Genomic DNA, 27077 nt, shown 5'->3' on the forward strand with positions numbered 1-27077 from the left:
AGAAGTGGATATAATGATAATACCAATATTGATGTCTTGGTGGGCTTCTTACTGCATGGGTAGTCAGGTTGGCAAGACACCATATTTCTCTTTCTCCTGTTCTTGCCCAATAAATGGATGTTCAGAGTCATGTTGTTCACTCCTGCTTTTTAGCAGGGTACAGTTCCTGTTGGTTTCATGTTTCCCAGCTGTTGGGCAGCTCTTGCCTGATTTACTTGTGGATGAATAAATACACATTCAAAAAACTTAAGTGAAAATTTAATATATTAAGAGTTCTTATATTAAGGGAGAACAGAACTCTGCAAGCAGGATTATTTTCAAGCTAGTAGTGACTGCAGATCTCCATGGCTGAGGCAGGATCCAGATGCCACCAGGGGCTGCTGGTGTTCCACTGTGTGCTCATGGATGCCCCACTGGGACTGCTAATTGTGTTTGCTTTACTTGGGCCCTCCTTCTTCAGCCTGGTTTTCTTTATGAAGTAACTTTTAGGATAATAATGCCTTGAAGAACAAAATAACGAACCTATTTAAACTCTTGTTTCTGTCTATTGAGTGATTAGCAATTAATAAACATTTTGTACTAATTTTTTGCTTTAGAGTTCTGTAACCCATCTTACAGGAGTAGAAATGTGTGAATGTCTCCATGGAAGAACTAACTGTGCTGGAGGGGTGCATGCAGTTGAGCCCTGAGCTGGCCTCAGACTTGGTCTGGAAGTCTGGAGTACAGATTCAGTCCCGTCTGTGTAAAGAAGTAAAACATAGCTAGAGTTTTTGGATTTCTCTATATACAGTGCCTGGGAAGATTTTAAATCTGAAACTACTGCTAATAATGGTGTGAATTCTGCAGAGGGTGACATTGTGGTACTTAGAGCTGTTGGAAACAGCTGCAGGATATTTCTTACTCAGAGACTTGAGGAGCACAGGGGGAGACTTCCTGCAGGAATGTGATACAGGTGTGTCACTTCACATAGTTGTATATTTGAAACAATATAGTGAGTGCTCTTCTCAAGGAACAAGAAGTAGAGACTCTCAGCAAGTGATGACAGTACAGCTACTGTTAGCTACTCATGCATGGTATTGAAAAGATGAGTGGTTCTATTAAACTGTGGTGTTTCACAAAAATCTTTAAATACAATATTTGTTGCTGCTTTTTCAGTCTTTGAAAGTGCTTTTCATGTGCGTGATGAAAAGCACATGAGCGTGCTTTTTTGATGAGCGTGCTTTTACCATAAATATCAGTCTGATTAGATATGAGTACTTACTTTCCAGGATTATGTTGGAGCTGTTAATTTTTTCCCCCTTTCATCCCAAGTGGCTGAGGCCTTTACAATATATAGTTCCTGTAATACAGACTGTATAGCAGAAAAACCTAATTAATTTTTCTTACGCGAACCTTCTCCATCAAAACAGTTGTCTTCCTACTTTGAAGAACTGCTTCCACCAGATTCTGCAGGCATGCTCTACTTCACCTGTAGCAGGACAAAAGAAAAAACAGACTACATTCTAACTTATTTTCTAGGACTTGATCTGTGTTCAGGTACATTTCAGCCAGGTCAAGGTAACTGATATATCTAGATAATACCAATACAATCAGGTTATCCTTGAAAGGAAAAGGGAAGGATATGCGGGATAATGGCAATACTGTGCATGTTGAATTAGCTTAGTTATTGTGCATGTGCAGCTTTTTTTCAAAGTTTGCAGTTATCTCTAAGCTTTTGTCTGTGAAGCCTTATAAGACATCTTGGTTTTAGATTTTTTCTGATTTGCAAGAGAAGTTGATGAGAAGATATGAAATGTTGACATAGTTGTATCAAAAAGCTGACCTCAGAAGAAGTGTTCAGATTATCCAATTATTTATTTATTGCTTTCAGATAATAAATCTGATATCTAATGTTCACTATGCCCTACAAAGCTGTACTGTAATGAAAACCTAAGCTCCCATGGTATATATTTTGTTGTAGTTTTCATGCTGACAGTGTTTATGTTTCTTTATTCATATTTTGAGTTGTACAAGATGTACAACTATTTGGAATGCAGAACAGGTAAGTTTGTTTTAAATACATATTTATGAATAAAAAGTTAATTACAACTGTACAAAAGAGCTTGTCCCCTGAGGCACAAAACATCCTTGTTCCCTTGAACACTATAGATAATAGATAATCATGAAAAATGAGACATTTCTTGCAAGTGTCCACCCTTCATCCCTCAAATGTCTTCTGCAGTGAGCTGGGTGGCAGTTCCCAAAATAGTTTGCACAGCTGGAGGTGGATTTACAGTCCACGTGGAATCTGGTTGAAAAAGTCAAGACCTATGGGACTGACAACCTAGGAAGAACACTTGCTAATGGAAGACTAGAAACTGCTGAAGTAGAAAATAAAAGTTCATATGTGGGTGTTAAAATAGCATTTGCCACAAAGCACACTCCTGTGGTTAATCCTGTAACTATAGGAGTTGTGGGAGTAGGAAAAGTGTCTGATTAACCAGTATGTCATAGATGTTGAATCTGAATGGGATTCATAGCTTTTGTGTGACTTCAGGCAACACAGTAAACTGTAGGCTTTAAGCTGCTCCTTCAGAAACATGCTCCAACTCAGAAGCCCCTGTGCATTTTTCTTGCATTTTATTGTTGATCCAGATGCCACCCAGCTGGCTTTGGAAGCCTGGGTCACTTGTGGGAGGAATGAGTCTGGTCAATCCCCCAGTCCCTCACCATAGTCAAAGAGGGCGAGCGTGTTTTGTGCATCTCCACCTGCCTCCAGGGCCCTGAGGTTTCTAGAGAGAGCACCTGTGTGAATGTGTGCCTGGGCTCTCGCTGTAAATCCATGGTGAAACTGGCTGCAAGCCTACATCTGTTCAGGCAATTTGGCTGCATTTTGTGATTGACTCCTTAGGAAATGCAAAAGTTCTAGCTGACCTGAACTCCTATTCCCCCTGCTTTGCTGGGAGGAGTCTCTGTGGCTTTTAATTGTTCAGATTTGGCTGTCATTTACCTTGAAAGATAAAATATTTACTGATGGCTTATGAAATCTTTGTTCATTCAAAAAATATTCCTGGTCATTGTGACCAGAGCTGAAAGGACACACTGATCCTCTGATTTATTTGAATAAATATATATATACCATATATATTTCATTAGGTTTTCTTTAGATTGTTAAATGTGCTTTGGTGCACATAGGAATATAATAGCAAGGGGATATCTGTCCATGTCTGCTGTCTGCAGGGGCAGCTGGAACCAGTGGCAAGGGAAGAGGAAGAGCACTGTCAGTGTGTGATACTGACTCAGTTAATTGGGCCGCTATCAGCTAGATAACAGTTTGGGTCAGGTGCCAGGTCAGCATAACCCGGGCAAAATCAGCCCGATCTATGGCAGGACCAGATATCAGCAGCCAGCTGTGACACAACCTCTGAAATTAAGTAAAGTATTTATTGTAAAATTATTGTAAGTGATCTAGTAAAAACTTGTTAGGATAAGTAGAAACTTTTAAACAATTCAGCGAAGGGCTTATGAGATAATCACTGAGGTGCCAAGGTATGATTTGATTTCTATTATTCCATCTGAAGAGAAAGTATGATTGCAAAAAGGTAAGTGTTTACATAAACTGATAAAAAACTTGAGAATTCAGCAGAACACAGCCACGTGTTCCTGAGCTTTCTTCCATAAAAGTCTCACCATGTCTGGCACAGCCCCATTCACCTTCACTATGAGGGGAATCATACTTGCACTAGTGCTCACCCTTGTAGGTAAGGCTACATATCCCTTCTTCACCTTTCTTTTCCAAATTTTCCTTAAGTTCAGTGGCAGCGATTGGATTTAGATTGAGCATTACTGATCTGGTTTTTCATCTCTTTTTGTAGGTAGTCAGAAGTTTGACATTGGTAAGTAAATTTCCTTCCATAACCTGCTTTCAGTGAATTTGCTGTTATTAGAATGTGCTTACAATTATTGTGAAAATGGCTATTATTTCCCACAGACCCTGGATTCAGTAGCAAAAAGAGCTACTTGTACAGTTATGAAGGCTGGGTGTTGAATGGGCTTCAAGAAAAGAATTTAGCCAAAGCCGGTGTGCGCCTGAGCTGCAAGCTAGAGATCAGCGGGTTGTCAGAGAACACCTACCTCCTCAAGGTACTGCGCCTCCTAAATGTGCAACAGTGAGCTAAAATCACACTTCTACTTGCATCTGGCTGATGTGGGGTGTAGGAAAGCTGCAGGAAGCACAACTGGAGGGTTATCACTGTAGCTATCAGAGAATGATCTGCAAGCTGCCGTTGACAGAGGTGATGAGTCACTTACCTGTGCTTGTTGGGGAAGACAGGATTTGAATAGAATGGTATAAGCTTTTAAAATGCTAAATCTAAACCAGAATATTAATTTTAAGGCTGAAAAAAGCGAGATTTTATTTGGTATGTTAACTACTTCTGTAAGATAAAATAGTACTGTTGAGCAGACAGGATTTGCCCTGGTTTTACAATAGTATAAGCACGAGACAAAAGAATAAACTGCTGTATGATTTTCTAATCCTACATTTGGAAGAAAAGAGTATCTCACTAATGGTTATATTAATTTCTTCCAATATGTTTGCATATTTAGCACCAAAAGGATTTTATTCACCGAAGTATCTTGATTTCTTCCCAGATCCGCTCCCCACAGCTCGAGGAATACAATGGCATCTGGCCCAGGGACACATTCACTCGATCTTCCAAAATCACCCAGATGGTTTCCTCATGCCTTACCCGGCCCTTCAGGTTTGAATACAGCAGTGGACGAGTTGGAAACATTTATGGTCCAGAAAACTGCCCTGATACTTGCATTAACATAGTGAGAGGAATACTGAACATGATACAGATAACCATTAAGAAGTCACAGAACGTGTATGAATTGCAAGAGGTGTGTTTCTTTCCCTTCTAAAACTATTTTGCTGAAAGGATGTGTTTATTCTCTTTAGCTGGTCTTCCTCTGAGTTTCTGTCTATTTGCATCTACTTTTGTATGTTTGTGATAAGAAAAAGGTGTATACATTCATATAGAAGTAAATGTGTGCATGTGTGTTTAACAAATTACCTGGGCTGAATTCTTTCTAAGACATCTGTCTTTAAGTCTTAACGTGCAGTTCTTTGGAGGAAAAGAATTATTATCCATTAATTTATTTGTTCTATGGCTTCCGTAATACAGCTATTTGATCAATTTTATTTGCTAATTGTTGATATTAATTTATTACTGTTTAAGTTTAAACTCCATCCCCTGAGTATTGCTCACATGCCTGTTATTTAGTTCCGTAGGAATGATTGTATGTAATAGTAACAGATTCATTGAGAATCTTCATTAAGTAAAACTTCTCACACAGTGAAATCCTGATATAATTGGAAAGTCTCATTTTCTGTATTCATCTGCCAGGCTGGGATTGGAGGTGTTTGCCATACAAGGTATGTCATCCAGGAAGACAAGAAGAACAGCCGAGTCTCTGTTACCAAAACTGTAGACCAAACTAATTGCCAGGAGAAAGTGGTGAAGAGTCTTGGAATGGCTTACATCTATCCCTGCCCTGTTGACATGATGGTACGTGAGATGTGAAAAGACCTTCCTAATTGCAAACATGGCCACTGTGTTCCCATTTATTCACTCTTTGGGTCTCCCTGTCATCCTACAGAAAGAAAGGATTATCAAGGGGACTGCAGCTTTCTCCTACAAACTGAAGCAGTCAGACAGCGGTACCCTGATCACGGAGGTGGTGTCTCAGCAGGTGTATCAGATCTCACCATTCAGTGAACCCACTGGTGTCGCTGTCACAGAAGCAAAGTAGGTGGGATGTGGGCTTGCTTCACAAAATGAAAATAATTAGAGGTTCTATCAGTCCCCTTCACCCCCAGCTGAAGTGAAATGAGAACTGAGCTCCACAGCAGTTGAATGGAGATGTGTGATCGCACTTGAAGTTTCCACAGTCCAAAAAGTTCAAAAGCAAACCATTTTTTATTTGTACCCTGGTAAAACTGGCATTACAATTACATGGAAGAAAAGGAGAAAAGCTGTTTTGTTTGCTTATACCATAAGAATGCAACTTTACTGCTCTGTTTATTCTGAAAATGGGCTAATTTGTAGTGTCAGGAGGAAGATGGTACATGTAGAAATAAGAGCATTCATTACACCAGGTCAGTAGCTCTCATTCAGCAGACAGCAATTTTGCTTCTCCTCAGAAACAATATTGTTGTAGATAACTCTAATGCCATTTTGTTCTAGATAGAAGGCTTTATTCATTAGCAAAAGGTTTTCTTTTGATAAGAAAAAATTTTAAAGAATAAAACAGCTACCATCACAGTATCACTGAACCAGCAAACAAACAAGGCACATGGGTGAAGAGAGATAATGCCTTTCTCCTGTGACTCTTGACAGACAACAACTCACCTTGCTGGAGGTGAAGAGTGAATGGGGGAGCTCCCCAGACATCTCCATGCAGAGCTATGGAGGCCTTCGATATCAGTTCCCAGCAGTACTGCCGCAGATGTCAGTGCAGCTCATCAAGACCAAAAACCCTGAGCAACGGGTACTTTCTTCCAAATTGCTTTCCTAATAAAAAAAAAAACCAAGCCTGATCATAAATTCCAAAGACTGTAATTATACATTCCCTCTGTCTTGTGTTTTGTAACAGATAATGGAAACACTGCAACACATAGTCCTGAATAACCAGCAAGATTTCCATGATGATCTTCCATATCGTTTCCTGGAGCTCGTCCAGCTCTGCCGCACTGTAAGCGCTGAGACGCTTGAATCCATCTGGAGACAATGTTCAGACAAACCCCGCTACAGGTATTTCATTGTATCAACCTATAAGAAAATCTTATGGTTTTGTGACAACTGGGAGCTAAAATGAAGGGTTTTTGAAAATCTATTTGCAGGCGATGGCTGCTGAGCGCAGTTTCTGCAACAGGCACCGCAGAAGCTCTCAAATTCATTAAGAGCAGAATCCGCAGTGATGACCTTAGCTACCTTCAGGCTCTTCTGAGTGTTCCCTTTGCTCTCCATTTAACAAAAGCTGATGAACACACTGTTCCAATAGCAGCAGTGAGTAAAGCCATGTGAATCTTTCCTGTCTCACAACAAAAGGAATGATAATCTACCACCTGTGATTAAGTACATTAGAGGCTGGATTCTCCTCTTGTGTACAGTAATTTTGTGGAAACGTTGACCCGTGAATTTGTTTTGGCATAGCATTTATTAGAGGATTGTTCTATGTCTTCATTTCTCTATATTGATATAAAGCCCTTTTCTTATAAGAGCTTCTGGGAATAGTTCCCATTTTAGTTTGCTGGGATCACATGGCATGCCTTCTACACACAAAGTTTTGTGCCTTTAATCTCTTATTTCTGAAACAAATGATGATTGGAGTGTTATGTCACTTGAGCAGCTCTTTCAATTGCAAACTAGTCCATGAAGTGGAAAATGCTGCAGGAAAAGTATTAGTGCAAATATCAAATGTGTTAGCACAATAATGAACCATTTATTCTGAACGAGATTTTTGCCATCTCTAGCCAAAACTCTTAAACAGGAAAAGTGGACATTATGTGAAAATGCATTATAATTGAGTTGCACATTTTTCTAGAGGTATTCCATTTATATATTGATGTTTATTCATAATCTTAATGTTTTCAGTGTTCAGTTGACGAAAATCAAAGCTCTGTAAGCTTATATGTGTATGAACTAGTGGGGAATTAAGCTCGTAAGTAAAGCTTCCAAATATAATGTCTACAATCTACTCTAATTTCTTTGGATGAGAACAGTAATCATTCTGAAGCTGATCCCTTCAAATAAGAGCTGATGATTTTCCTGCTCTGAGAGCTTTGTGAAGCACTGTATTAAATGAAAAATTAATTTTTTTCTTCTTCACAGGATTTAGTGACAAGTTCTCGAATCCAGAAAAATCCCATGCTTCAACAACTTGCTAGCTTGGGATACAGTTCTGTGGTGAATAGATACTGTTCTCAGACCTCACCTTGTCCTAAAGAAGCTCTCCAGGTGGGCAGCTTTTGGCCAAGTTGCTGTGGTTTTGTTTTTGGTTTTTTTTTTTGGGTTTTTTTTTTTTAATAGCTTATAGTTCATTATATTAGCTTAATTCTCTTAAGATACAGTACAAAAAGGGTGACTGGAAATATAAATACACATTTTGTAGGTTTTCTTCAGAAAAAAGGTATCAAATAATTTTATCAGTGTAGTCATTTGCTTCATCATTGGAAACACAGTTTTCACACTGCAAGGGTAAAATCCTGAGAGAAACCACATTGAGTGATTTTATCAAAGCCAATTGCTTTATTGTGGTAGGCTTTTCAGTGGGCAGGGGGAACACTGTGGAACAGTCTATAGATTAGAGTGAGAAGATCGAACTGTGCTTTTTTTCACAGCCCATCCATGACCTGGCAGATGAAGCAATCAGCAGGGGCCGTGAGGACAAAATGAAATTAGCTCTGAAGTGCATTGGCAACATGGGAGAACCAGCCAGCATCAAGCGCATCCTGAAGTTCCTTCCCATATTTTCATCCAGTGCTTCTGATATCCCCATCCACATTCAGATTGATGCCATAATGGCCTTGAGAAAAATTGCTTGGAAGGACTGCAAAACAGTATGTAGGATCTGCTAGATTTTCTTTACTTAGCTAATTAGAATATGTACCATAAGCGTAATGATTTTAATGGTATTGTGTGTGGATTCAGCATGTTTTTTTAAAAAAAAAATTATTTTTAAGAACAATACTATACAGTTTTCCATTCAGCTGATGTTTTCTGCTAAGCTGTAATGATAATTAGTCAGTAGGAATCTTCCAGAAGGATATCAGCATCCTTTTAACATCTGTGGTAACCAACTAAGTCCTGTGTTAGTTATAGATACTGGATACTTAGCCACCTAAAAGTCAGACATATAATGTAAATTGCCTCTGTAATCAGGAGGACAGACACTTGCTATTAAACTCCTAGGCCAAATGTCCGCATTGCTTTGCCTCTTTTAGACCCTTCCCTTGAGGTTGGATGAATTACCACTGACCCCACACTGAGGCTGCCATCACAGAAAGTATAGGCAAGACTTTCAGATGATTTAGCTATAGGACCTAAATGAGAAACCATTCACTGAGACTGTTGTTGGTGAACTGCTGAACCCTTTTAAAACTGGTTTAAAATAGTGAAGCATGCTCACTGAGTCAGTGGAGTTACTTCAAACAATGAATCTGTCTTATTATCTACATTTTTTTCTTCCAAAGATGTTCACTGATATTTGAATGTCAGTAATGCACAAAGCAACGCTGATGCCTTTTGGATTGTCATGGGTTGACTCAATACATTGATAGATAGACACTTATTTCAGGTTCAGTGTTTTCATGGGGCAGTTCCACCATGGTCCCTTCAGTTATATTAGAAAAGTTATGTGGAACCCTGCAGTAAAAAAGATCAGGAAACCTTTCTGCAGGGATAATGATGCCCTCGCCCATATTTTCTGTGTGTTAGGTGTGGATCCAGTTTGCAAAATGGTTTCAGTTATTGGTAATTCCAGACCTTGTTTTGTCTCTGCAGGTGCAGGGATATCTCATCCAGATCCTCGCTGACGAGTCGCTTTCCCCCGAAGTGCGGATGATGGCTTGTGCTGTTATCTTTGAGACAAGGCCTGCCCTTCCCTTAATAACAACCATTGCCAACGTGGCCATGAAGGAGAGCAATTTGCAAGTGGCCAGTTTTGTGTATTCCCACATGAAGGCTTTGTCCAGGAGCAGGTTGCCATACACGTACAACATGTGAGTAGAGACAGGAACAAAGCAGGTGCTCTTCAGCAAATAATGATCTTCTCTGCATGTGCTGACAAGTGTAGTCAGTTTATTTACTGTCAGGATGCAGCTTGTTTCTGGATACTATTTCTTTTCTCATTTTGTTTAGATCTTCAGCTTGCAATATTGCCCTTAAGCTGCTGGCCCCCAAGCTGGACAGGCTGAGCTATCGCTACAGCAAGGTCATACGTATTGGTGGTTACTTAGGTAAGTGATTCAGTGATCAGGAAACTTTCACGTCAGAAATCCATTCTTAAAATATTAAGTACTTTAGAGAAATATGGCATTCTTTGTTTCAGTGAGAAATTAAATTAAATGTGAGACTCATATTTTTAGACATTTTTAGACATTATTTTTAGACATTATTTTAGACATTATTTTTAGACATTTAATACTTTCTGCCTAAGCAGAGTTCATGTAATGATATATCTTAAAGTTGGCAGTAGAAAAAGCTGCAGAAATATGATCTTGAATGATAAACAGAATGGTTAGAAAAAAGATGTCTCTTGTTTTCTTCTGCCATAGATAACTATAAAGTTGGTGCTGCTGGAGATGTCCTTGTTATGAACAGTCCAGGAACAATGTTCCCATCAGCAATAATTTCCAAGCTGATGGCATATTCTGCAGGGTCAGTGGCTGATTTGGTGGAGGTAAATATTTACCTAAGTCAATAATAAATCAAATTAAAATGAAAACTGCTCACAAAGTTTCCTCTCTGTGAGCATGTTTCAGACTGCTCCTTCTCATGCTGTTTTGTTAGGTTGGTGTCCGTGTGGAAGGCCTCACAGATGTCATCATGAAACGAAATATCCCATTTGCTGAATATTCCACATACAAAAAGATAAAGGAGATTGGAAAAGCTGTAGGTATTTTCAGTAATACAACGTGTGGGTGATGTGAAGGGGCATTGGTGAAGCTTCTCACTCTAGCTAAGCCCTGTGTCAGGAGGTTAAACTACTCTCCTAGGAGTCAGCTCAAGTATTTCTGTGAAGGAGAGATGTGCAGTGGGGACAGCAGGGGACATCTGCCATGGCTGCAATAGCTTCTACCAGTTTTTGCTCTGGCTCTGCCTCCTCCCCACCTCAGAGACGGCTGCAGGAGGAGCATAGGAGGGAAGGGAGTAGCAGGCATTGCAGCACAGTGTGTCACATACCTGGCAGGCTTCCTACTCCCTCCCTTCATCTACCTCACCTAGTTTACAAGAATATGCCTTTGTCTTCAAGAGAAAGGATTTTTTTTTTTTTTTTGCAGTGCTTTCAAACTGGGTTTAGTGTTATTAATGGCTCAGACCCTGTGTGTGAATGTTATGGTATTGGGACACCAAATATTTGTGGGCATCTCAATGGTGGAAGAAAGTGTGAATCATGCTATTTACGATTGGAAATTTTACAAAGGAAAAGGGCAGCTTGGCCAGTGATGGGCTTAGTTATGGGTGGTTTAGGATGAATTATCATTTATGAAATGTTCCATTAAGAAACTTTGCTTGTGTCTTTATCTGTTACCCAGCTGCTGGGATGGAAGGAGCTGCCAACAGAAACCCCCTTGATATCAGCCTACTTTAAACTCTTTGGCCAAGAGCTGGCCTACATCAACGTCAATAAGGAAGTCCTACAACAGGCTGTGAAGGTACCAGGGCCCCCTACTTTCTTTGCAATATTGGGCAGCATTACACTTCCAAATGCCAGCCTCCTGGATCCCTGCTTTCTTGCAGGCTGTCCTGGAGCCCGCTGACAGGAGCACGGTGCTGAAGAGGCTGGCTGGCCAGCTGCGCAGTGGCGTCGCGGCGCAGTGGACGCAGCCGGTGTGGCTGGGAGAGCTGCGCTACATCGTCCCCACCTGCACCGGGCTGCCCCTGGAGTACAGCTCCCACAGCACTGCCCTGGCCCGGGCTGCAGTCAGCGGTGAGCTGGGAACTCAGGGCACCTGTGCAAGCTCTGAGCAGGGGGTGAGAGGGACAGGGGCTGAGGGAGGCTGGAGAAAGAAGTGGAGAGCCGGGAGGTTAGAAAAAGAGCTAGTTTTTGTACTGGGGAGTGGGGCAGTGAAGATGTTTGAAGAGAAGCTGGATGCACTGATTTGTGCGTTGTCTTTGAATGGATTGAAGACAGAAGAGGTGAGATGAGAACCTGGGAAACCAGAGAGAGAGGGGCCACAACATTCAAGGCCAAAAAAAGGCAAGAGCTGCCTGAGGAGCTGATGCAGACATGGGTAGAAGGGGGTGCTTCCTGAGAGGTGCACACACAAGCTGAGGAGGATTCAATGTTGATTCAAAAAGAGAAGAAAATGGAAAACAATCAAAAGAGCAGTTAGTAACATAAAGAAGGCAGGAAGAGAAGAGGGCCTGTGAAAAGAGATTGGAGCTCTCTTTTAAAAGAACAAATATGCAAGTGCTAATCCTCATCAAGAAGTTAATTCAGTGATCACACTGTGAGCTGTGCAGCAGACTTAAATTAGGGAAGACTGACTCTAATATCTGCTGACACCACGTAAAAATGAAAGGTGATGCACATGCACTTGTGCTCTCCCACATACCCACTGTTTGCTGGTTTTTGGTTTGCTAGTTTCTTTAGTAACATCTTTGCAGCTCTGCCGCTTTTGTGTGTCTTCTGTGGGTTTTTTGTTTGTTTGTTTGTTTGTTTGTTTTTTATTTAATAACAACTTTGTAGCCAAGTTGGGGAGGTATGGATTGAATGAATGGGCTACAAAATGAGTGAAGATTGTCTGGACTGCTGGTCTCCAAGGGTAGTCAACATCTGAAAAGATAATTGGTGACTTGTTAGGAGAAGCCTTCCTCTGCCATTGGCATTTATTCATTGTCTTCTTTTAAAATTTGAACTTTGTAAAAGAAGGCAACCTCAGGAGCAAGAGCAGAGCCAGTGTGACAGTGATGTCCTTCTCTATTTAGCACATTTGCAGCTGTATCTGGAGTGGAATGTCCAGTTTTGGGTCCACAGTACAAGTTGTTCATACTTGATGTGAGGAAAGATTGGACAGGAGAGGTTTTTCAGCCTTGTTCTCTGCATTCACTGTCCTCTGACTCCCCATGTTTCTGAAATTTAATGTTATACTAATTATCAAACTTTCAATTTGGGTCTGCTCTTCATTTTCTCAGTATATTTTTATTTCCCTTTTCAATATGTTGCACCAGAATCTTTGCCTACATAACAAGCTTCCTCTGTATTTTCTGGATTCTTCAGAATCATGAAAGGTCTCATGTACCCCAAAGTCTGTCTTGTTTTCCAGCCATATTTGCTGTACTAACAAAACCACTACCTCCTTCTGAAAACTGCTTATGTTTGACTCCTTTCTTTCATTTTTAAAATATTTAAATATTGTTCTTGCATTTGCAGTTGATGGAAAGATAGCTCCCCCTTTAACTGGAGATTTTACACCTTCTCAGTTGCTTGAATCCACTGTGCAGATTCGTGCTGACATAAACCCCAGGTAAAGCAGGTTTCTAAGGCTTTCCATATGAAGGAGGTTTTTAAGGGAAGGCAGAACCACATGGGTGAAAAGAGCACCTTTCTTACACCTGATTGCTGCACTCTGTTTCAGCTTATACCTTCAGAAATTTGCAACAATGGGTGTCAACACAGAATACTTCCAACAAGCTGTGGAAATTCAAGGCAAGGTCCTGACAAGACTTCCAATGAAGTTTGATGCCAAGATAGACATGAAGCTGAAAAATATTAAGATTGAAACAAATCCATGCCATGAGGAAACGGAGATAGTGGTTGGAAGGTACTTCAGAATATTTTGTGTTGCTGAAGCCTGACAAAGTTCACTATTACTGACCTCCCACAGAGGTCTCTAGATAGGCAAAGTGACTCTTCAGTGTGTGGCAGAACCTTTGGGATAAAGCACAAGGAAGAAAAATATAGTAGCTAAAAATCAGAAGATATCTGAATTATTTAGCAGTGTAATTTTTATATTAAATTGTTTATTATTTTATGTTCTTATTATTTTAATTATTTCATTGTCTTTAAAGGATTTTGATTTATATGTTTGAAGGAATATTTTTAATGTTTTGGAAATTTTGTTGAAATTTATCCAGACTTTGAAAACTTCCTGCAATATAAGAAAATTATATTTGTCATGAACTCTTTTTTGTTTCCAATAATATCTATCTTTCTAAATTAGTGAATAATCCCTGTGTTCAAATATCTTACCTCTGTGCTGTCACATGATACTGACAAGGATGTATTTAATCCAAAGACCAGGGGTTGGAATAATTCACCATTTTTTGCACATATCTCAACAGACATAAGGCTTTTGCTGTATCAAGAAATTTAGGAGAGCTAGGTGTTGAAAAGAGAACTGCAATTCTCCCAGAAGATGCTTCATCAAATATTGTTGAAGAACCTTTCAAACCATCAGATAGAGCTTCCAGTGAAGATTTCGCAAAGGTAACCTATTTTTTTTTTGCGTATATAGTAATATTTACTCTCTCTTTAATGGATGTCTGTAGTTTTACTCTCACCTATGACACACTCCCAGTGGTATTCACATCCTCATCTCTAATGCAGCAGGAAGCTGACAGCACGTCAAGGAAACATGCCTATAGCTCTCAAGAGGATCTTCGCCACGTCACGGGAAGAAAAACCCATAAACGAGACATTTGCGTCACGCTGCATCACCTTGGCTGTCAGCTCTGCTTTTCCAGAAGGTCACGAGATGCCAGTTTCCTGAAAAATACCTATTTGCACAGATTAATCGGAGAACACGAAGCTAAAATAGTCTTGATCCCAGGTAAAATGCTGAGCATCTTAGGCTTGTCAGTGCTATTTGAAGAGGTATAACTTTCTAATGTGTGCAATTGGTGTGTAGTTGAAACAGATGCAGATATTGAGAAAATTCAGCTGGAGATTCAGGCAGGATCCAGAGCAGCTTCCAAAATAATTAATGAAGTAAACGCGGAGCCGGAGGAAGAGGGTGAATCATCTCTGTATGGAGACATTCGAGCTAAACTGAAGAAGATTCTAGGCATTGAAAATGTGTTCAAGGCAAGTGACTTGGAGTATGGCAGTGGGTAACATTTTCCCCTAAATGTGGGCAAGAATTAGAAGTACAGTATAGAAAGCTGGCATGGCAAAGAAAGGATGGGGCTGTTTTGAAAGGTGCCAGAGCCCCATGCTGAGGTATTGCTCCTTTGGAGTGCATCCAGCAAGGTGGGCTGGGCTGGGCTGGGCTGGATTTCAGCTGGACGGAATGGATCTGAGAGAATTCTGCAGTGAGTGAGGCAGGGAGGTGGTTTTTCCTTGAAAAGCTGTTGTGAGAACCCAGCTTTGTCTGACACCCACAGAAGTTTTACTTTGTAAAAACAGGACCAGATGTATTCTCTCTTTTGCACTTCTTGGACTGTGTTTGCAGATTGCAAATAAAACACGACACCAGAAGAAGCGACCTTCAAAGAAAGAAAACACTGTGCTTACAGAGCTTGGGGCAGACCCTGATATAAAACATCCCTCCAGCTCATCTTCTGCCTCCTCAGCTGTCTCCTCTTCCTCATCATCTGCTGTTTCTCCTCGTCGTAAAGGGGCTGGTGATGAAGATGAGAATAATCGAGAAGAGCAAGCGAGAAACAAAGATACGAGCAGCAAGAGCAGCAGCAGTAGTGGCAAAAGTAACAAGAGCAGCAAGAGTAGCAGTAGCAGCAGTGACAGAAGTAGCAAGAGCAGTGGCAGTGGCAGAAGTAGCAAGAGCAGCAGCAGTAGTGACAGAAGTAGCAAGAGTAGTAGCAGTAGCAGCAGAAGTAGCAAGAGCAGCAGCAGCAGTGACAGAAGCAGCAGCAGCAGAAGTAGCAAGAGCAGTAGCAGCAGCAGCAGCAGTGACAGAAGCAGTAGCAGCAGCAGCAGAAGTAGCAAGAGCAGCAGTAGCAGCAGCAGTGGCAGAAGTAGCAAGAGCAGCAGCAGCAGTGACAGAAGCAGCAGCAGCAGTGGCAGAAGCAGCAGCAGCAGTGACAGAAGCAGCAGCAGCAGTGGCAGAAGTAGCAAGAGCAGCAGCAGTAGTAGCAGCAGCAGCAAAAGCAGCAGCAGTAGTAGCAGCAGCAGGAAGTCATCAGGTCATCATAGCCATGGGCATCACTCGAGGCATGTGAATAGCAGCAGCAGCAGCAGCGAGTCACTGAGCCACCATAGCCATGAACATCATTCAGGACATCTGGAAGGTGGCAGCAGCAGCAGCAGCAGTGCATATTCCAAAATATGGGTAATTTTGTCAGTAAATCGACTGGTGCTGCTACTGCTTGTGAATCACGCTCCTGGTGGTGGCTGGCTTTGCATGATAAATCAGGACATTAGGAGTTGACCAGTAAATTTTAGCAACATAAAATTGAAAAATTTATTCTACAAACACACCTGCAATCATTGGCACAGATGATTACTTCATCTCAAAAGTTTCCACAAGTTTGTTGAAAGTTTTGTTACTGTCAGGACATGGAGTTTTTTTTGACAATTTACTGTCCATAAACATTGCATATTTCTGTCTTAATTTTGTGGTAGAAAAATTAATGCTTTATATAAATGACTTCATCTTGCATTTTGTGCTTGTGACTAAGCATACAGAACTATGTATGAATGATAATCAGTAAGTTTCTTATTTAACTTCCAGTTCTTAGATTTTCATATAATTGCATTTCTTTTCCTCTGAGACTTCTAATCTTCTTGTTTTTGTCATTTTCAAAGGAAGCTCACGAGATTTATCAGTACCGCTTTAAATCAGCACACAGACAAGAGGTGAGTTTTTCTTTCCTCACTAAAAGAAGTATAGAATCTCTCAAGAGTCAAATGGAGACTTTAATGGCAACTTGTTATCTTTGTTGAGGAAAATTACAGCACTGATAACATTAGAACTGTGGTGGTTCTTCTGAGATGGGTAAAGACAGAGAGCTGTGTTTCCTTTTGTGTGTGCACATGAAGCCACTTGTGGCTCTGCAGAAGAGATGCAAAGCCTCTTCCAAAGCAATAAAACAGACTGGAGCTGCACACTTTGGAGGAACCATCAGAAGTTTGGCTCATTTGATTGGTTTTGATCACCTGGTTTCTTTGGTTGGAATAACTGCAGGTACACAATGAGGATAGTGATGTGGACAAATGTAGGAGGATACCTTATTTTATAGTACTTTGGTTAAGGAGATTCTTACTAGGGCATGAGCCAGCCAGAGCAGGGTACTTGGTACTAGTGTTCCTCAAAAAGTAACATTTCAGCAGTGTGTGTCCACCCAGATGCTCCTTTCCATTCAGTTGGTCCATTCAGTTTAGCTTCCAGTTCATCAGGCCTGTGCAGAATTTCTGTTCTTTCATATTGAAGTGAGAAGCTGATTAAATTTGACTTGCTTTGGTCCACTGTTTTTCATACATGGAATTCTCATCTAGGTATAGTCCTTATGGACTGTGAAGAGTTAGATATGTTTGGGGAAAAAGATTTTTCAGAGTTAGATCCTATGTAGTATGCAGGACAAAGCCTAATGCAAGCCATTGAGCTGCTCAGGGTTGGAACACACCAAATGCCATGAGAGAGAGTATTGTTCAGCACTGCCTCATGTAATTTCTTCAAGCATGCTTTAAAGTTACCCTCTTTAGCCTGTTGTGGTTTGATTTTTTTTTTCTTTTTTTTTTTTCAGCTCCTAAAAAGAAAACTCCCAGATGACCAAATTAGCAGCTCACATTCCTCTGTCAGATCCAGTCGTGCCTCATCTCGAGCTTCATGGGTTAGTTTTCTATCATTTTCAGGGGGCTTTGACAGTTTGGAATAATGTCAGAGTGGCTTTGCACTGACAGTAATCATATATAATAATAGTTATAATAATAATGGGAGGGGAGAAATGCCAACCACTTGAGTCTCAGGTATCAGTCAAGACATGCACCGTAGTTCCCACATGCACTTTCCTCAGCAGTGAGAATTCTTTTTACTTGCATCTCAACCCTTCCCTCATGGAAATCCCACCCAACAGATGCCTGCAGAGACTCATTTTGTGACCTCTGCAGCCTGAAGGGAGATTGAGGTGCTGCAGTGCCAGTGTGAGGACATTGGTGGTAGCAGCTGAGGCTCAGAGCAGCCTCAGCGAAAGGCATGTTCCAAAGGGGGCATGGAGCACGTGGGCTCCTCACCATCAGGCAGATGTGTGCAGGCTTGAGAATGATGGAGTGAAGGTATTGAAGGTCATGATGCACTTAAGGCTGTTCTCCAAGGGAAGGGGTTCTTGATGTTGAAGAAAATGTCCTGAGTTGCTGTGCAAACACAAAACCTGACTGGCCCACAGAACTTACAGCCCAAGTGTGAGGAGAAAGCCAGCACAAGACCCAGACAGACAAGAGGAGACAAGCTGGGGGATATTTCTGCTGTGGGAATGAGTGATGCATACAACTGACAGCTGATGTTCAAACTGAACCACTTTCTTTTATTCACAGGCTGGATACTAACAATGAAGCCCAAATCATATAGTCATTACTGTATTTTAATTATATGACTATTTCCATGGTATCAGCTGTAGCTCAGGAAATAGCACAAATTTTGGCTCATAAAAACACAGTGATAAAAGCCATCTGGCATGCAGAGGCACGTGCACATTAAAGACATATGCATGAGGTTTTATAGGCATGTATATATGTGTGATACGTATGCTGGTATATATTTGTGGTACATATGCTGGTATATATTTATTTTTTCATTTATCCGTCTAGATCTTGCATATAAAATGTTCCATGGTAACTCTTCTATAATTATATGTTTTGCATGCCTTCTCCCCCTTCTTCTTAGCCGAAGTTTTTGGGAGATGTTAAAACACCAGTATTAGCAGTTTTTCTGCATGGCATCCGTGATGATAAGAAGATAGGAGGCCTCCAGCTCGTGGTATATGCTGATATTGACTCCATCAGGCCCCGGATGCAGGTATTTGTGTCAAACCTCACAGATTCAAGCAAGTGGAAGCTCTGTGCTGATGCTTCGGTCCTCAATGATCACAAGGCAGCGGTAAGGCTCAAAACTGGCTTATACAGCTCTGTATGCATCACAGAAATGCTCCAGACATTAAAAATGGACCACTGTCCCTCCATCACAGGCTTACCTGAAATGGGGAAGGAATTGCCAGGACTACAAGGTTTCATCTGAGCTGGTAACTGGGCAGTTTGCTGACCACCCTGCTGTACAAGTGAAACTGGAGTGGCCCAAAGTTCCTTCCAGTGTCAGATCCATAGCAGAATGGTGAGAATTGAGTCTTCAGTGGCACTTGTTAACAATACTGGTCAACAGGGAAAAATCATCATCTGCACACGAGGTTCTAGTGGCTTAAGTACTGGCTGATACTTTATCCTCTGATCTGTCCGAGTACTGCCTTTGGAATAAAAGATGAGTGGGATTACATCTTATTTTAATGTACAGTAACTCTTGATATTTGCCATAATTATTGAAAACTGAGGAACAGATCCTTCCTTTCACTGAACACTTGAACAGTAGAGCAGAGAGTGGGTGTGAAGACAAAACCAGGGATCCTGAAGACTATTACACTACTTACAAACGGGTGTGAGACAATCTAGCTGGGATGTGTGCAGCCTTTTTTTTTCTCCACCTCAATAAACTTTTCTGATTTGAACTTTTGAAGGTTTTACAAGTTTGTCCCTGGGGCTGCACTTATGCTGGGCTTCTCTGAAAAAACAGACAAGAATCCTTCTCGACAAGCCAGGGTGATCGTGGCTCTAACTTCTCCAAGGACATGTGATGTTGTTATCAAGCTTCCTGATGTAATTATGAAATATTTTTATCACTCTTCTATTTTATTCCTAGTAGAAAAGTGTGACTGTTTAATTACAGTGGGTCAATTCTGAGAAAGAAAAATTAAGTTAGCATCAGTTTGGGTGCAAATGATGAAAATTACTTTTATATATTTCCATCATTGTAGTATTTCATAGAAGGATGTCTATATAGTGATTCTTTTCATGGAGAGAAACATGGGTACTCATAATGACATGAGTTTCCATCTGTAGTATCTCCATAAGCATTCAGCTCATCACCTTTGAAAGGGAGTAATTCATTCTCTCCCAAATAATACCTGAATGACTACTCTCACACCATGAGAGAAAACTGAGCAAAAGCAAAAACCTCATGGACAGCGAGTCAGATGAGTTATGTTCACGTAAAGTCTTTGCAATGAAAGTAGAAGAAATAGGAAAAAAAAATTCTAGCTGTTTGCTGGCACAAGTGCATTTTGAATGTGCTTTTGAATTTCTTTTCAGATTACCCTCTATGAAAAGGCCATGAGGCTTCCCCTGTCACTTCCTGTAGGTCCAAGGATACCAGCTTCAGAGCTGCAGCCTCCCATCTGGAATGTCTTTGCTGAAGCCCCTTCAGCAGTGCTTGAGAATTTGAAAGGTCAGAGTCTATCTGGGTTCAGAAGCATGACAACTTCAGTCTCACAATTTATTTGGACACCTTCTAAATTTTGCTGGCATTGTTTATCTCCTATTAATTAGGAAATGTTCTGTAATAATGTGAGGATGGTTCAACTCAGAGAACATATTGTGCACGTAGTACAGAAATCATCAGCATTTCAGAGATCAAGACACCAATTATCTGAATTGATAAAATTTTAAATTTCTGGCAATTCTTTTTTTGTTAGATAGAAGAAATTTTTAAAAATTTATAGGTGCTTAGTAGCCAAAAGTCCCTGTAAACCATATGAAAATATCAGATAATGAAAAAAAATACAAAGCTAAAATAATATGGTACTAAAAACAAAGCACACCATTTAATGGCTTTCTCTCATGGAAAAGAAAAAACTCACTGGCATTTTTTTTAACCAGCTCAATGCTCAGTTTCCTACAACAAGATCACAACCTTTAATGAAGTTCGCTTTAACTACACAATGCCAGCAAACTGCTACCACATCTTGGCTCAAGATTGCAGCTCTGACCTCAAGTTCCTGGTGATGATGAAGAATGCAGAAGAAGCTGTGAACCTGAAAGCAATCAACATCAAGCTTGGCAATCAGTAAGTAACTTCTGCCAGATGCTGGGAGCATGAGGGACCTCAATGTCCACATTTAGCATGAGAGGAGCTCCAATCTGAGCTTTCCTGCAATGGTTAGCAGCCCATGAGGTTTCAGCCCTCCCCTTTTTTATTTTCCATGCATATTGAATGTGATGCTGATGCTCTTATCCTGCATCTTAGGAGACAAGAGTATCCCTGATGTAATTTAAGCATTTGAAATGAGCTTGTGCTCTGACCAGTGACATTTAGTGAGCAGGAAAATGCCTCTGTCACTGTGAGTGTGTGAAGGTGGCCCAGGCAGGGTATGAACACTCTTGTCCTTGCAGTGAGGTCGATATGCGCCCTGCCAACGGACAGGTGAAGCTGCTGGTGGATGGGGCTGAGAGCCCAACAAATGTGTCATTGACATCTGCTGGTGAGTGATGCAGCATATGCCGTTCAATTTTCACAGATGTTTTAGGAGAAAGAAGGAAAGAGAAGGAATCTGTGAAGGAGATTTGATCAGTTTGTATTCAGTCAGTGTTTCTTTGGTTTTAAGCCAATATTTAAGAATATGTACTTAACTCACTTGCAGAGGGACACTTAGAAAGATTGATTAGAGTATGAAGCTCTTGAAGTAGCCTAAATAAGCAAGATATAATTAACATAAGTCCCCACCTTTTTGTACATCATGGCAGGTTCTGTTGTAGTTCCAAATTTGAGAAGGGTTTTGGCTATGCTATCAAATTTTGCTTGATTAAAACTTTTTGAGTAGGGCTTTTCTAAAATCCACTTCACATGACTTTTATATTGATGTTTTTCCTGATTTGATTTGTAGGTATAAATTTGGCTTGCATTCTGCCAGGGATAGGTATGGAGAGCTGGTGAAACAACCTGCTTGATTCTCCCAAAACAGGAATAGTTTGTTTCTGTGAAAAGTACAGGAAGACCTTGTTTCATCCTGTACTGTGTAGTCAGGGGCTATATACAGTTGTGGGTATTCTGACTGTAGAGCTGCAATATATGGATTGGGCTAAATCTTGCTGAAATTGGGTTAGCATGTACCAGTGCTGAGCTCTGTCCTATTTGTTATGTACTTGGGAAGTGATAATTGTGCTAGAAATGGCTCCAGTGACAGTCATGGTGTTCCTCATATTTCCATATTGCAATACAGTGCACTCAGAGCCTTGTTGATCTGCACAACTAGAGATACTATAGACAGCTCAGTAATGATTTATAGACATAAATGTGATTATGTTAATAATTCCAAAAAATTAATGTCTGTGATCATTAACATTCTCTTCCAACCTTTTGCAACCATTTTTTATGTATGCACATTTCTACATTGCTCTGTTCTATATTTTTGTTTCTTGAATAGGGTAACTGAGGAATTTTGAAGAAAAGAACATTTTAGAAACATGGTAGTTGCTTTTTTTCTCTCCTAAATCTAGGTTTGGTCTGGATTTTTTTTTTGTTTTGTTTTGTTTTTTTCTTCTAGGTGCTTCTCTGTGGATCCACAGTGAAAATCAAGGGCTTGTACTTCTCGCCCCAGCCTATGGCATTGATAAACTGTACTTTGATGGATACACATTCAAGGTATCATTCTTCCTCTTCATAAGATTGGGTGTTAAGAAATTTCCATAGGATTCCCTTAAATCCGTATGTATGAGGGCCAGAGTGTACAGTGGTAAAGGCAAGTGTATGCAGGGCACAAAATCCTCCAAAGGGAAGATGATGCTACAGGACTGGACAGTCCTGCTCTTTATTTCTGAATGTGGGAAATGAGAATCTTTGCTCAACAAAAGTATTCTGTTCTTGCAGTACAGATGTGTGTTGGGAAGTGGGTCTGTGAGTGTACACATGCTGAGTCAGCAGTGCCTTTGCAAAAAAAATTAGTTTTCAGCTCCTGACACTGTTCTTACAGCTGTATAATTATTCAAAACAGCAAAAATGCAGCCATTCTTTTTAGATAAATGAGTGGTTTAAAGTCTGCACTGAAATTAATACGAAGCTGGAACGTAAGGGATTGGTAAACTGCTTCATGTCTGTCTCTTGTACTATCAAAACAAGCACCAGAAAAAAGCTTCGGCATATTAATAGTCTAGAGCATGAGCAACTTAACATCCTAGACTGGTACAGTAGGTTATAAAGACTGTATCAGCTATAGATTTTGCAGCCCCACAGGAGTTTGGCATCTGACTGTCAGACCCTTTTGAATTCTTATTGAAGAGATTTTAAATGTTTGTGCATTACCTTACAATGGAAGGGACTTGCATAGCAAAAATGTGCTTCACAGGTATTCCTCTTTTTTTAACTTGAAATACTTATTGCTTCTTTTTCCTCCAAGATCCAAGTTGCTTTATGGATGGCAGGGAAAATGTGTGGACTGTGTGGGAAATATGATGCAGAATGTGAACAGGAATATCGGATGCCCAACGGATATGTAGCTAAGGATGCAGTGAGCTTTGGGCATTCTTGGATTTTGGAAGAAAGGCCTTGTAGAGGAGGTATGCAAGCTCTAATAAACTTAATGTAATATTACTGCAGTTGTTCAGGAAATTTAGAACCTGTTCAGAAAATTTAAAATCCCTATATATTTTGGAAATAAAAAGCATGTTAGAAGATTAATTATTAAGGTTTGAAATTACTTGCAAGTTGAGAAAGAAATAAGAAATCACAGGTTAAACAAGCCAAAATATACAACTTAGTTGAAGTTCAAAAAATAAGATGAATCAAAATCTTTGTTTCAGTTTTGAAGTATTGTAGATGAGGATCAGAAAGAGGATAACATTCACACAGAATGCTTTTATTTAAGCACAACCACATTTTCTGGACATCAATTTTCAGCAATTAGTCCATCAAAAAATCAGACGGGGATTAGTAGTTATTACCATGGCTGACCACCTGGTTTTTGAACCAGTGCAACCTGTCAAACAAAGCATTCATGTTTTGTATGTACAAAGCAAATGAGCAGTCCAGGGACTTAATTACATGGTTGAAATAAAAAATCTGCATTTTAAGTCTTTCAGTAGATTAGGATCTTATGGTGTGCAGCTCTCAGCTGAGATTATGATGCAACATCACACCACAGTGCTTGAGGAGAACAGGCACGTTGCATCTGTGGAGACTTGCCCTATGGGAAGGACGTCCTCAGTCCCTGGAGATGGCTTGTACATGTCAAGCTCAGCATTAGCTGTTATTCTTCCATGTTTTTGTCACAAATTCTGGAAAACAAACTTGTTTTAGATGGATATGGAGTCCACATGCACATCCACAATAATATTCCTGTGGCTGGTGGGTGACCACATTCTGTTTCCATTTAATATATGGTGGAAGCTGCTGAAATTTGAAGACATAAAATTTATATCTAGGAATAAACTGTGGTCTGTTTAGTTTCTCGCTTGTAACTGTCCTGGGAATCCAAAATGAGATTGATATTAATTGTTGGCAGCAATGACTGTTGCTCTCTCTCTGACCAGTTCCATGTCTGAATGACATTGGTAATAATGCAATTCTTTAGTGATTAATTTTATTTGGCCAAAAATCTCCCCTTTAGTTCTGCTGCTGAATATTCAACATTTTAAAATGTGGTTTGACAGCTATTCAGTAAGCCAGTTTACCTTGAAAAATATTTATTAGAAAGTACTATGTTTCTATATCCTGATCTAGAAGCAGAGCAGTTGCATCTGAAATTAGCTTTCCAAGGCTCCATATCTAACAAGCTGATTTGAAAGATTTATCAATCAGTAAAGCTTCTTCATTTATGGCCAAAACACAGTTTTCACAGAGGGAAGTTGTTTGCAGATTGGCAGTGTTGGCAGATGGGTCCTCCTGGGGAGGTGTGGAGCTTTAGCATGTAAGCACAGAAGCTGTTGTGATGCCTGTTGCAGCCTGCAAGCTGCGGCACTCCTTTGTGAAGCTGGAGAGGACGGTTCAGCTGGCCGGGGTCGCGTCCAGGTGCTACTCCACGGAGCCCGTGCTGCGCTGCACCAAGGGCTGCTCCCCCACCAAGACTGCCCCAGTCACCGTGGGCTTCCACTGTCTCCCTGCTGGTAAGGCAACAGAAATCCCACTGGAGAGGAGCTCAGCAAAAGTATAAGTAGATTGTCACTTGACTCAGTTATTCCACTTGAAAAACATGAATAACATAGCCATAGGTAGGCATGGACTTACTGCCCTATTGAATGAAGCTCTTTCCCTGTTTTATTAATAGGCAAACATTCCTTCAGTGAGGGAGGTGTTTTTCTGTTGTACATTTACTTGTTTTCATTGTACTGGGATTTAAAATCTAAACTGAATTCTCCTTCATGGTGCTTAGGTCTAACAAGGTGGGCAGGACAACAGCACAGTCAGCATTGCGAGTCAGCTGAAAAGCTGTGTACTGCAGCCTGTGCAGGCTGAGCCATATAGGACCAAGTGCAGCACCCCAAAACAGGGATTCTTGCCTTGCATTTTTTATATATCGCTGCCTTTCGGTGTGATCCTTCTTCACTGAGCTGATTCAGGTACTAGAAGGGCAGGTGTGGACAGGATTCTGCACACAGATATAGGATGATTTATTTTCTATACATATATTGTAGATTATAAGTCATTAGATAAAGTAGATATAGATTATATAGAGCATAGAATTGTATCTGTTTTCCAAGTTGGTTTTTTTTTGTTTCCTTAAAGATCATAATACCCTTTCCTAAATGTATCATTAATAAAATTCAGCATGGAAATAATAGCTTTCAAGGTTGAACTGGCTTATTAATGAAGTGGGTTTCCTGGAGCATCTCTGTGTGACTTAGGCAAATATAAATATGTAAATCAATGAGGAACAGCCAAGCCTGCTGTAATTAATAACTAGTGCATGGTAAATGCAGTCGCTTGCAGAGTTACTTGTGAAGTAAACTGTTTAATTTTCATTTCTTGTTCCCCATCAGATTCAGCCACCAGCCTGACAGACAAGCAGACAAAGTTTGACCAGAAGTCAGAGGATATGCAGGACACTGTTGATGCACACATAGCATGTTCTTGTGAGGATGAAAACTGCAGCACATGAAGCTGTACCTTTGCAGCATAGGAGAAAACATAAACACTTTCATGTTTTTATTGTGTGGTGTAAAAAACCTTGTCTTAAGTAACAATAGACACTAAATTAAGTACTTGAGGATCTCGTATGTGGAATCTTCCCAAGTAATTTAAAGTATTAAACTTTATTATTGTAGAAACTGTTATGATTATCCATAAATATATGATTTCATAATAAATCCATGCATGGAGAAAATTGTGAAGGCTTCCTTACTTCACTGGTGGTGGAAAGAGGAGGTCTGCATAAGTTTTCTTTATCCCCCATTTTGTAGACTTCTTGAGTTTGTGGCCATCTTCTGTGCACCAGGGTTACACTGGGAATTGGGTTGGGTAGCTGTGGTACTACTACTCCTGCTTGTACCCCCCGTGCTTCCTTCCCTGGTGCTGGGATCCTGTGAACCTGTCAGGAACTGATCACCTTGGTGTGACACTGCACCCTGTGCAGCAGCCACACAGCTGTGGCGCTTGGCCAGGGCTCTGTGATGGGCCAGTGCTGCTGCAGGGAGCAGCAGGCTCAGGGAAAAAGCCTGAATCTCATGTCCTGGGCAAGGCTGCTCTGAGGGAGCCAAGAACACGTTATATTTCTGGTGCACCGCATGCAGAAGCTACGGTGAACTGGTGTCTTTGAGCAGGATGGGGGGGCTACTCAAGCACAGCACCTGCCAAAGGCTCTGAAGCTGAAGCTCTCTGCACTTTGGGGGAGATGCTCCAACATCTGTGCCCACCAAGTGTCATCGCTGCAACCACCCCCAGGTGGGCTCTGCCTCCTGCCCCCTGCCACAGGTCTGTGTGGGCATGGTCAGGGACCAGCTCATCTGCCCTGGGCAGTGCAGCCCAAAGCATTTCAGCAGACCTGGCGGCTGTTTTCTGCTTGCCTTAAGGCTGTGCTTGCAGGCTGGGCATGGACACTGGGTGAATGGGATTTTGAAAACACTTGAGAACATTCTGTAAAAATTGTGTTGTTTTGCTCTCCCCAGCAGCTTTTGCACCTTCAATGGATGCACATACCTGAATTTTCTTGTTTCGATATCAGTTTTATAGTTCAGAAAGGTAAAGTCCTTAGTATCTAAAGAAATAAGTTTGAAAAGTCTAAATATACCATTCTGTGCAGTTTAAATACTGCTATGGTAACCTGCAGTGCAGAATGATGGGGAGCTGGCAGCAGCAGTAAAGCCATGAGCTGGTGGGTTTACTGCTTGCCTGGAACTCACACAGAGCAGTGATGGAAAGCACAGACTTTTCAGGTAAC

The 27077-nt window shown here is 40.7% G+C and overlaps 1 protein-coding gene across 1 annotated transcript; it reads left to right on the plus strand.

Annotated features, from left to right (window-relative positions):
- Window positions 1–3232: 3232 nt before the first annotated feature.
- On the plus strand, window positions 3233–26025 carry LOC137479461 (vitellogenin-2-like). The gene is made up of 34 exons (XM_068199915.1): window positions 3233–3759; window positions 3969–4122; window positions 4633–4884; window positions 5391–5552; window positions 5644–5792; window positions 6384–6534; window positions 6640–6797; window positions 6887–7052; window positions 7878–8003; window positions 8387–8605; window positions 9549–9766; window positions 9906–10003; window positions 10322–10446; window positions 10557–10658; window positions 11303–11422; window positions 11508–11697; window positions 13144–13237; window positions 13349–13534; window positions 14055–14199; window positions 14320–14542; window positions 14621–14796; window positions 15164–16000; window positions 16477–16527; window positions 17415–17501; window positions 18551–18763; window positions 18852–18994; window positions 19392–19530; window positions 20023–20158; window positions 20590–20776; window positions 21103–21191; window positions 22254–22351; window positions 23103–23262; window positions 24646–24807; window positions 25681–26025. The coding sequence occupies exons 1-34, from the start codon at window positions 3671–3673 to the stop codon at window positions 25797–25799; spliced, it is 5724 nt and encodes a 1907-aa protein (XP_068056016.1). The 5' UTR covers window positions 3233–3670; the 3' UTR covers window positions 25800–26025.
- Window positions 26026–27077: the final 1052 nt, after the last annotated feature.

This window comes from Anomalospiza imberbis, chromosome 9 (assembly GCF_031753505.1).
Source record: "Anomalospiza imberbis isolate Cuckoo-Finch-1a 21T00152 chromosome 9, ASM3175350v1, whole genome shotgun sequence".
Classification (NCBI taxonomy): Eukaryota; Metazoa; Chordata; class Aves; order Passeriformes; family Viduidae; genus Anomalospiza; species Anomalospiza imberbis.